The sequence below is a fragment of the Galendromus occidentalis genome, unplaced genomic scaffold, assembly GCF_000255335.2.
Source record: "Galendromus occidentalis unplaced genomic scaffold, Mocc_1.1 scf7180000077481, whole genome shotgun sequence".
NCBI lineage: Eukaryota > Metazoa > Arthropoda > Arachnida > Mesostigmata > Phytoseiidae > Galendromus > Galendromus occidentalis.
In genome coordinates, this window is record NW_003805469.1 from 25,494 (window position 1) to 37,361 (window position 11,868).

The window sequence follows — 11,868 nt, forward strand, 5'->3', positions numbered from 1 at the left end:
CAAAAACAAACGAATCCAAGGCCCCCCAACCTCGAGCAGCTCGCGGAGAATTCTGTTCTATGCAGCCGTGAGGTCGCGTCTCTCCGACGACGCTGGAGAAATATCCCTGCTCCGAGACGTTCGAAATTCCCTGAGGACAAAGGCATCCGACTTCGGGATGGTTTCCTGAGGGAGAGACCGACTTCCCGAAGCAATCCAAGATAGTTTTCTATCCTCGTTCGCGGTGATTCTTCCGGGTAGTTATTTCTAGAATTGTATCCCGAAGAGATGGCAGAAGCGAGTCACGTCGGCCTACAAGCCCATGAGAATTGCTGGAAGGACGTATCCTGGCAAGACCCTGCTACTCCTCCAACGAGAATTCTCTCCGAGAGGTGTCAACGCCGCTTATACCGCGAGACTTTGGACGGTCCGCGCACCTTGAGTCCCACAAAGGTTCGTCTCGATCGGGTTGTTCACATAAATCTTAGCCATTACTTCCCCAAACAATGGACGTAGATCGAATGCGTTTTCTGAAACGACAGGCGACCGCTCCTGTGAGTACTCTCTCCATAGATTTCTCTCTACGATAGACAAACACCGGCTATCCTGAGAGACATTCATGTTGCGGACGCAGGCAAAGATCATCAGCTTCGCCTACCTATACACAATCGTCCTTCTGGCCGTGCTCGGCGCATTCTCCTTCGAACTCTTGTTCTTTTTGGCGTTGAAGACTGTCGCGCGTACTCGAAATCGTGCCGTGGTGGTGACGGTTCCTCCTTCCAGTCGGGGCAGCTGAGAAAACGGCGGCGGCTCCGACTACATCTGAAATCCACTGAATCAGCTGATCGGGTCGAGATTTCCGTTCAGAGACTTGGAGAAACTGTTTTGGTATATTTGAATCTTTCTGTAATATTATCAATCGCAGAATGCGGCGCTGCGTCAAACTGGGGATATTGTCATCGGGGAATTTCCACGTCTGACAATGCCCCGTTGCTCCTGACCTAGGGGGGACATCGAGCCGGTGCGAGGAGCGACTCCAACCTACCGCGGAATCCGCGGTGAGAATACGGAAAATTCCTGAGGAGGACGCTGCCCATAATGTTACAACACTTGTTAAGGAGGCCCTTGTTGGGGAATAACGCGGGGATCCTCGTGCGACTCATGAAACCCGATGCGATGGAGCTTCCCCAGCGCCACTGCAGTGACGGCGGTGACAGCAAGGTAGGAGCCTGAAAATTCGGGAAGTTCAGACGGATCCTCGTGACGAGAAATAGGAGCTTAACCGGAATCTTGTTGTCAAGGGGCCAGGGAAACAAGAGGCGCTCATTCTGCTCCACAGTGAAGACGGGAAGGTTATGGGATCGGAAACGCTGAAAGACGCGGAGAACATCGCCGCGCAAACAAATATGCGGTACGTTTCTATAAGGGGGACGAGTCCCCGGATATCATACCCTCACGATCTCTCGTGCTCATTTGCAACGCGCGTGCTCAAATTAGAGTCGGAACTTATCCCTCATTATCTCTCTACAGCCTTCAGGAAATACCGAGTTCTTCGGCAGCTAGAGATTGGTACAAGCTCGTACCGCTGCGCGAAGCCTCTCAGAAGGGGAGCAAGCGTCCCGAGGTAAAATTCAGACCCCATTCCAAAGCTGCGATCGCTGTACAAATGATTTCTTCGATCGAATACTGTCACGGACAGCCAAAGCTCAGTCAAGTTCTTCTTTCCAGCTCAAGGAGGTGATCGTGAAAATCTCAATAGCCGACCATGATCTCAAAGTCAAAGCGAGACATGCTAAAAAATGGTTGGCGCAAAATCATAGTGTTCGCCTCAGCGTCAGGACCGATCCGAGGACCACCACTGCACAAGCGGTAGAGTTTGAAATTACGGAATAAGAGTTCATTCCCTCAGATTCAGTTCAGCGCCGAGAAGGAATCGAGCAGAGATCCCCGCTCATCCGGGGGCCTTAGCCGTCCTAATCCTGTTTAAACTTCTAATAATGTATGAAGAGATCGACGGAGTGGTTCAGGATGTATCCCGTGGAGGACGGCCAGAGCTCCAGAGCCTCGTCTATCCATCGTTAAATCGACTTACATAGCTTGCGAGATAGCCTCCACATGAGTGGACGAGGGAGGCGGAACCATAGCCTGAATTCCCCAAGCGCGGGTTATATTATCATTTGCGCTATACTAGTACACAGAGTTCCGATCGATATGAGGGATTGTTACTATCTTCCAGGCGGGCGTTGCGGAAGAGTTCCGGAAGTCACTCGAAGGTGTCCCGCACAAAATGGATGTACTCAAACCCAGCCCAGTAGTTGCTCATTATGTCTTCAAACCAGTAAAACAGGAGGACGCAGAGAAAACGTGAAACAAACGTTTGTGCATTTATAGTCAGACCTTAATTAAATTTCTCAATGATTGCAGCTTTCCATCGGGTGTCATTTATGGAATGCCCCTCTTCCGGGCGCGATAGACAAAGACCATGGGCAGAGGGGAACATCCCTTGAAAGCATCACAGATTCCTGAAAGCTCAGTAGAATCGCCGGAGACTCACGTGTCCCCTATAGAAATCGAGTTTCTTATCGTCAGTGAGCAGTAGCCTCGACGGATTCTTCAAATAGTTCTCGTAAACCTTGAGGCTTTCGGCGCTAAGCCGAGGCTCGTCCACTTGAAAACTGCTATTGTTCGACTCCAGAAAACAACTGGAGAAGCTATCGTTGAAGTTATCCATATTCGCATATTTCGAATACACAAGCGCGCTCCGCGGCGAGGGATCGGAGAGCTCGATTCCGTAAGTTTCTCTCATTGTGTGGAAAGCTTCTTCGAACGCAAACGATTTTTTTCGCGGCGTCGTCTCGAGCGTGGGCTCGGTGGGCACGACCTTCTGACTGATGAAGTTCTCATAATCGTCGTTGTCGGTGTCTTCTTCGTCATCTCGTTCATCATCGTCTTCTTTCTCATTCTTTAGAGTAGATGAAGTGCTGTCACCCGCTAGTGAAGGGTTCTGGGGGGCTTCGTCCTGTTGACGCCCGCGGAACCTCACCTCGAAAGGATTCGGGTCTTTGTTCCCTTCCATGCTGAGGCTGTGACAGTGGAGCTCCTCGAGGGTAAGGAGATCGTGCGGTCGGTACTGGTCTTGGAAAATGTCTACTCTTTCATCGTGCGCGGGAAGCTCGCACAAGTCCGCAATAGCTCGGTGCTTATGGGTCGTTTCCAGAGCCAGCGGCAGACTCAAAAGAACCTCCTCGTCGCACCACATCGAATAGGGTGCCCTGTGGCACGGTAGCTTGCCTGCAGGCACTGAGTTGTGGAGATAGTAGTCCGTCCCAAGGTCCCAAAGATTTTTCGCGCCGTCCTCACAGCGATAAATCCCGAGGAAGACATCCATTGCGTCTTGTTTCTCTCGGTCGGAGAAATTGTTGTTGTAGTATCTCGACAAGGTCATGTAGATATCCCTTGACTGTGATCGAATCGGAGCGATCTTCCGATAAGTCTTGACCCGATGAACTAATTGCGAGCCACCGTACTGTAGAGCGATTATATCCCCATGGTTCTCGTAGAGCTCCTCGAGTTTCTGAGCGCAGTCCGTGTCGAAATCCACCTTCGGTTCGGACACCACTCCGAGAGCGTACAGCTGATATCCCAACGCGCATCGTCCCAGCGCGAATTGCGCGGTATTCGTTCGGTCGAGGCAATCGACGCAGTTCACGCGAGTAACTCCTGTCTGGAGTCGGCGTCCATCTTTGGCGGTCAGACCTCCGATATCCAGAAGATCTTTCCTCGGGTTACACTTGGCGGTGAGGAAAATACCGTTTTTCTTTATTGTGTATTTGCTGATTTCCGCAAGTTTGGACATCACATTGCCGTCTTTCTTTTTGTTCTGCCGCGACATATCGAACGGTATGTGTTCCAATTTGAAGTCGTCAGGAAGGAACTGATTGAGGTAATTGGTGGACTGCTGAATTTCTTCTCTCAGAAGGGACTCGTGTTTTTTCTTTTCCTTCACCTTGACTAGATTCAAAATCATGACTGGCGCTCCGTATCGCTGCAGCACCTGATTGAAGTGCATTCCGGCCACTGCATAGTACGGGTCGAAGATATCGATGTTGATTTGCGGTTTCGGGACGTATTTTACCACCTCTTGGGACCAATGAGCGGGAACCGAGCCGCGCATCTGGACGTAACTCGAGAAACGTCCGTGTTCGAAAGACGATATCGAACTGTCGTGTAGTATTTGTTCGGTCTCGACCTCGTTAGCGACGTAACCTTCGAAATTGGCACCGCGTTTCTGGTATCGAGGTCCTGCGTACTTTCGGGAACGACGCGCGATGAGGGTCAAATACAGGGCTCGACCGTAGAAAGAAATGTTGGCCTGCCCCACGAAGCCGTGAGTGATGTGCAAGAGCCAATCCGAATCAGCACTTTCTCTGAGGTCTTCCAGTAGATAAGAGTTCCAGACAAACTTCTCGTTCGGCTTGACCCGGCCAGCCAAGACGTTTCCGAACTCGGGTTTCCTGAAATTACATGGATCGGGAGACCTTTCCGCGAACCGGGGTCTCGAGAGCTCGAAGTCGGGCCGTGGCTCGTCGTCTGAAGCAAAGACGTCCCAAACAGGCGTTGTTTCCGTTTCGGGGTGGAGATGCGACAAATGATACTGCAGAGTGTGCGTGAGATCGTAGCTGTAGCTGAAGTAAAAGTTCGAACGAAGATCGACGTTCTGGAACATTTTAATGTACCGAGTCTCGTCGGGATGTACCGCCGGCTTGGACGGTATATATTTCATCACAGTTTCTTCGATTTTGTAGATTGCATGCTGCCCAATGGCCGCAACCTGTTTGCGTCGGGTAATCATGATCATGTAGTACCTGAAAAGTGAGAGATTCGATATGTCGCTCAAAGGCAGGATTTCTTCTGCTCCCCTCTTCTATGCCCTTGAGAACATTTTGTCACGAGCAGCAACGTATCAGTCCAGTTGGAGAGAAGGTGAATACTTAGGGTTACACATTTACCCTTCAAGGAAGCGCACGAGGCCGACGATCCCGTATCCAGATATTTTCCCACACGAACCGTCCGGGTTGATCTTCTTCAGAAATTTGTGCACGTAGTCAGCCGAGTACCGGATCTAGGCAACGAAAAGAAGTGACCAGTGGTTCATGTTCTCCATTCTGGATGCGACGGGCTAGCCATTGAGAATATTCTCGAGGGTATCTTCTTCGAAATCCGAATTCTGGCTATTGGTGCAGTAACACCGAGCATGAGTACCGGCTTACCTTATCGTCGAGTATGAGCAGTTCGTGGTCAGAGCGGTCGAAATGCAGTATCCGAAAAGAGCTCTGAGCATTGTTAGATCCAATTAGATACAATTTATCTTTGGTTTCGTAAAGTACCATTTTCTGGATTGGTGAGATTAGGGGACTCATCGACAGCCCCCACATTTTATTCTCCTCGAAGGAGAACGCTGGAAATAGCGAGTAGGTATTAGTGTTCAATGCCTTCTCGTTCCACTGGAGCTCACGGAGCAGAAAACACCAGATCGAGATAAAACAAAGTCGCCCAACAAGCCAGAAAAATCAAGGAACAATATTCCTTCTTCTTTGGAGGGAAACTTTCGCGGTGTCCCGCTGATTGGAGTCGACACTTTGAGACGTTACGAGAAAACTCATCTCTAGGCTCACCTGTCGATTCTTTGGGAGACATGGTTTCTATACGGTCATCACGAGAAGTCGATTCACAATTCACTCCCACGGAGAACCGTCAAACTTCACACAGCTGATCCCGTTCCGATACAGGGCTGGAGGGAATGAGTGTCTCGGTTTTCGGGAGAGACCCATCAGAGAGAGTTATTTGAGGAACGGCAACCATCCAGGAGGGGAGAAATTCCTCGGCGAAAATCTCGGGATGCCGGTGAAACTTTGGGATATACAGACATGAGAGACGGAACCGCTCTTCTCGAGCTCCTAGCTCGGTGCTTCCACGGCCAGGGGACTGCGGAGCCGATTATAGCTCCCCATGTCGTAGCGTCGAAGATATTTCTTTTTCCGCAGACCCGCTCTGGTGTTCACGGCTATCCTCAGTACTTCTCCTACGTCGGCGTCGCTTCAGGAGAGCGCCTCCAATGATTCACTATTTTATGCATGGATCAGCACGTAGTCAGTCTCATTCATCCCGTGTCCACTCGTCGTTCTCCGATCGGAGACTTTCGCGCGTCACTTGATGCATACCCCATCAAGCTCAGCGCCAGCCTAGTTGCCGAATCCGCCTCAGCTTCGCCATCAGCATGAATTCCCCCATGGTGTCTTGAGTCGGCCGGACAAAACTCATCGACCATTCTTCGCGGATCTCCAAGCCCGTCAACGCCGGCTCGAGCGAGTTTGAATTTTGAGAAAACGTGGGTGGCGTGCGGATCATGACCGCGATTTTGGAGGCGGGGAAGCTGTCTAAAACGTTTTGCCATTGTTTCGCGCAAGTTTGGATCACCATGATTGGCTCGATGCTTCCCGGGAGTACCTAACATGTCTGCCCATAGGAGGATCACATACTCGACCTTCACCCGGCCGGTTCCGGAACTCTCGAGCAGAAATTCCGGACTTCCCCCGGGGGAATCGCTGGTATTGACGGTATCCCAATCTTCTCGATTTGTACCTGACTATCGCAGCGTCAGGCTGTGTATCCAGGGCGCGTTGAAGCATCCGATGATTTCTTCGCCCAGTCCGACTGCGGATTGTTCACCGGCTCAACTCAAGGCCCGTCAATATTCCCCCTCTCCATTGAACCCTGGGAGTGTAGGTATTGATGAATGTAGGTATTGAATATATGAATGAATATATTCTTGAAAAATATAATTCGACCCATGAATGAAGCCGTGAGAACGGCTCCATTCATGGGTCGATGGTCAGATTATCCTGCCAGGGCAGATTATGCCTGAATATTCTAGCAGTCAATCCGCCAATGTGAGCTACGAGTTGGTTGGGAGGACCAGGACTCGCCGCGAGCCGCGAGACACGAGCCTGTGAGGCGAATTCGCTTTCAGGGCCCACTTCAGTCTCGAATTCTGTAGGAGGATCGCGTCGTCTCCCGATCTTGAAGGCTTTCGCAGTCTTCCGCGTTGACGATTTCCAACCTCGGCTATGTTTTTCCGCGAAAAATTTGCATCCTGAGCTATCAGAGATGGGTAGAGATAGAAGATTATCGATGGATACTTCCCGAAGAACTCCACGCGTTTCTCGGCGGAGCTCATGGCGCGGGAGTTGGTTCGCGGGTCCCAGACATGGATCGCAGGAATCGCGCGGGAACTTTTCCGGGAGCGATTCCGGACATCGTTGAGCTGAACTGCCTCAGAATCTCGCTTTGTCGGTCCAACGTCGGGCGAACAGAAGCTCGAAACGATGCCGACGGTAGTCGGTCGCGAGTGAGACTTCGTGAGTCTTCCGTTAGGACGGGCGTGTTGTACGCGGAACTCATGAGACTCGAGGAGAGGAATCGGCATCGTTGCGAATAATGTGTAGCCTGAAATTCGAGATCGTGAATATAGACTCCTCGTGACCTGCTAGCAGACCTTTCCTTCGACTCTCGAGGCAGCGAGGAGAATACCGCGCCGAACTCGTTCTAGTCACTCAGACGCTTAGACCCACACCATGAAAGTGAAAATGCGCGGGTGTGGTCGAGCGGTCTGGAGCTCTTTGAACCTTCAGATCGTTTCATTGAATACTTTTTTTCTCTTCACTCGTTTTTGAAATTTGAACCACGTCGTTCGGGACGCCATCAGCCCCCACCATTTTATCTCTCCGCTCATAGAATGGAATTGAGGGTTATCTAATCATCTTCGGTCCAGCACCGCGCCCACGGAGACACTGCTGCCTCGAGCGAGCGTCTTGCTTTCGTTCCTCTCCTCGGTCTTCCCTTACGTCGCGTCGTTGGCCGGATCGTCCGACACGAGCAAGACAGCTACGCTTAAGAGGCGCGAAACACTTCAACGTTATCCAATGGAAGCCTCGATTGAAAAAAATACAACCCGAGCTTATCCAGTTCATCATCTCTGTCACCGCCGATCGAAACAGAATGATTGTACGCAATTTTCAGCCCTAATGAACTCGTTATCACAGCGTTGGACTTCATGCCAACCCAAATGACAGAAACTCATAAGGGAGGGGAAGACGCTGCAGAGAAGCTCCAACTCCTCATAGGCGATCGATGCGGGATGTGAGGAAAGATCGGATGAGATACTGAATACATGAGCAATAAACAAAAGAACCGAATGAAAACTCAGGAATGGAAAACAATATTATGAGATGATAATATCTCGAGCCGCTCAACCCCACCGAGCTCTTGCTCGAATTCTTCTGACTGAGAGGTCCGAAGCGGAATTCCAGAATAACCGACTGCCCTCGAGTAATCGACCCGATTGTTTCGGGAGAGATGATCGTCATATGCCTCGACCATCGAGGCAGGCTCCAAGATACGGGGCTCGAACGCTCAATCAAGAATCACGAGTTCTCCCCGGTGTATGTATATGGGTGCATGTATTCGATGGGAATGCCTTTCATTCGTCAGTCCTCGGGAGAGCGAAGAGGCACCATCCTCTTCTTTCATCCGTCGAACGCAAATCCGGAACGAGGGAATTCGTCCTTCCGCATCTGATACGATCCACTTTGGCTCGACCAACATGGAACTCCCGCTCACAGAACGTTGAAGGCGGTGTCCAGCGGAAGCTATCATCGATCGAAAATGAAAGCTACACGGGCTCGCCCTGTCAACAAACGGAAGTTTCCTTCTTTACTTTTCCGAAAAGACTCCATGAACACAGATCCAATACTGAGAAGCTTGCCTGCTTGAAGTGTTTGCTTATATTTTTACTTATTTCTTTATTGATGCCTCGAAGATTTCAGTTTCGAGATATTCGAGCGGAACGGATTTCGGGGAAGCTGAGGCTCGAGCCGCTTTCCTTACAAGTGCGTGCTTCAACTTCTGTCGACGACTCTTCAGCGCGTGTTGTCATTGAGGTTCTTTGTTTGCGTAGAAGTTCCTGCCGTAGCCCCATAAACACTCGATAGTTTACGAGCGTGTTGCGCCTGCCGCCACAAAATGCGGAGAGTCGAACCGCGTCTGAAACATAACAAAATAAAAGTTAAACACGCGAGCGCGGTAAAAGTGAGCGCTCGATGACAACCTTCCGCGGAGACCAGGTAGTCGATGACGCCACCTGCGGCAGCTGGACGACTCATGTAGAACATTGTAAAATCAGAGGCGCTTATCGATGGTCAACGACCTCAGGTTGTTTCCTCGCAGCCCAAACACTTTTGCTGATCGTCGCTATCACCGTAACAGGTTTCCATCTACTCGAACTCAGTTGTTACAAGCTCTAATCTTCGAATAATTCTCCTTGCCTTCGATGTCGATTAGCGGAGGTCTCAACACCGCGATAAAAGCACATGAGTTGAGTGAAAGCAGAAATCGACGACCGAAACCACCGCTGAATTGATAATAGCTAGAGCCCGCTAATCGAAAACCCCGAGAATCGTACGCTGATAACGCTCGAATCGACGTTTGTGAATCGATCATGATGCTGAGAATTAAAGCTCGACATATAATAGGAGACTGTTGTGGAGTCAGCGCTTGGGATGAGGGGAGTTCCCCGACGCGCCGGTTTTCTGGTTTCTTCCTCTCGATATAAAAAAGAATGCTCCTGCGCACGGCGCGGCGGCTCAACGAAGTAGTGGAACGAAACTCGATCTCGACCTGCGCTCATAATGGGAATTATTTCCAGAAACAGGTTTATCGATGATACACGCTTGTTCCGTCAACAGGATGTTTTCAATGCAAATAGGAACTGCTCTATAATTAAGCGGAGCAGCGTCTAATACGAGTTGATTCATCCCTTCGGTCATTGCTTCGAACACGGCCCTTTTTCCGTTCACAGGTTTTACGATATGTAGCCGCCGCGCCGATAGCTCCGACTTGTGACCACAATTAATTACTGCTGAAGTGGAACGAGCTGGCTTGTCCGAAAGCACACCGACCGGTCATGAGCTCGGCAGACTGTTCATTTAGGAATTGGATATGTCCGAAGCATGCTCTGCGAGTCGTCTTTTCTCCACAATTTCAACCATTTCATATATTCCTGCGGCAGTGTCATACGCATAGCTTCGGGAGTACTCTCCGTGAAGTGAAAAATCCTAATCTCCGTCTCTTTCTTGTAGGACTTCAGGTGAGACTCCGAACTCGGTCCGAGAGTCGGATACATTCATCGCGGAGACGGAGCTTCACCAGGCGGATTGACCTTTTCTTGCCTCCCGGGGTGATTTTCCTGAAAAATGGTTGCGGAGAGTTGACGCTCGGCGGCTGCCAGAAGAAACTGCCTCCTTCGTCGACTCTCGTTCTGCTTTCTAGCGGATTATAACGTCGCTTCCACTTGACGACTGGAAAGCGGCAACATTCGGCCCGTGCCCTCCTGTAATTAGTCTTCTGTCTCAGCGTATAGGACCACGTCGGGCGATCTAAAACGATGCTAGCTCACGAATGAGCAACTCTGACGCGCTGCAGGTTCGCAATGCTGCGATCCTAGATGTTTTCTAGGGTCTCTTCCGAAGACGCATCAACAGAGGCCTTAAACCGGGCGGGTTCTCTCTCCATTTCTTCCTGAAAAAACAATCTCCGTTCTGTTTAATTTCCCGATCACCATGTACTACATATTTTCGATGCCCGTATAAGATTGGAAGTCGCAAGGAGCATTGCATCTTTGAGCCCTTCCCCCTCGGGATGAGCTTCTTATTCGACCGATGATGACTGCTTGTCGCACCCTCATCGATCATAACCATTGAGCAGGTCAAAAACAATGGAGCGGTTTCATAAGGCTCGACACTCACTCATTGGAACTGGTTGATTCTGAACGGTCGAGCCCAATGTGTATCCGTCAACTAGTTCTGGAACCGAGAGGATGATGGGAAAGGATCGAAAGATCAATCGCGGGATCAGGCGTTCTTTCGGTATCCAACGCGAGATATTTTCAATATCCGCCAGCAGAAGCGGTTTATTCAGAATCTCCGCTATGGGTGCGCCGCGAGCCTTATTTATCACAATCGAAGGCAATCCTGATCCGTGCTTTATCGGCCCTTATTTATTGAACGGATCCCGATCTGATCGTCTCTCCTTGCGAAGAATTATATCGTAAGCTTCGTAATGAGCGCGTCCCCGTTCCCAGGCCAATCATGGGGAGCTGGGACACCCCACCATATATGTAGATCGGATGAGGAATTTTCCAGGGGGCGGGTCGACCTTGTATTGCAACGACCGATCGTTATTATGGCCTCCACGTTTCGATCTCGCGAATCTCGGAAATCGATATCTCTAAATTTTCAGAGATGCTCCCAGAATGGGCGACCATCGGATCACAGATTTTGCGAAGAAAATATTTATCCCGATCTCAGGAATGAATACTCGTTTGATCGATTGTCGCAGACCACCGCGTAAACAGAAGTAAAGAGATCCTCGAGTTTTTTTACTCGGCAATGCTATCCAAAACAAACCAGCTTTCATTCGATAGTTCGTTGATTGAGAAGTCCTTCCATGGATCTGTAATCAGAAGCGCCACTCCCTGTTAGACTGGATGTGTGCCCTGGCACCCATGGTATTTGGCAGATTGCTCGGAACTCTCAGAGATCAATGAAAGAGCTGACGAGGTTGATTTGGACGACTCGATAGGCTTTCGGCTACTCGGACACCTCCGCTATCAAGTGGGTCGGTCTGACATTTTCGCTGGTCTTCATGAGACGGGAGGCTGGAGGAAAATCTCCGCCAAGATATGAAGAAAGTAGCCCACTGCGCGGCTTAAGCGCTCCAGGATTCTCTTGGAATCCCATTCGAATGACTGGAAACCCCTTTTAATGTTGTTTC

The 11,868-nt window shown here is 50.2% G+C and overlaps 2 protein-coding genes across 2 annotated transcripts; one reads left to right on the forward strand and one right to left on the reverse strand.

The window, feature by feature from the left end:
• The first annotated feature begins 1,002 nt into the window (after nt 1-1,002).
• On the forward strand, nt 1,003-2,354 carry LOC100899334 (translation initiation factor IF-3). Its single transcript, XM_003745323.2, has 5 exons — nt 1,003-1,200; nt 1,281-1,390; nt 1,510-1,603; nt 1,708-1,848; nt 2,216-2,354. Exons 1-5 carry the CDS (start codon nt 1,078-1,080, stop codon nt 2,345-2,347), a joined length of 600 nt encoding a protein of 199 aa, XP_003745371.1. The 5' UTR covers nt 1,003-1,077; the 3' UTR covers nt 2,348-2,354.
• A 46-nt stretch (nt 2,355-2,400) lies between these two features.
• On the reverse strand, nt 2,401-5,746 carry FIG4 (polyphosphoinositide phosphatase FIG4). Its single transcript, XM_018640328.1, has 4 exons — nt 5,655-5,746; nt 5,250-5,437; nt 4,989-5,101; nt 2,401-4,844 (listed from the first exon to the last, which is right to left on the reverse strand). The coding sequence occupies exons 1-4, from the start codon at nt 5,674-5,676 to the stop codon at nt 2,510-2,512; spliced, it is 2,658 nt and encodes an 885-aa protein (XP_018495844.1). The 5' UTR covers nt 5,677-5,746; the 3' UTR covers nt 2,401-2,509.
• Nucleotides 5,747-11,868: the final 6,122 nt, after the last annotated feature.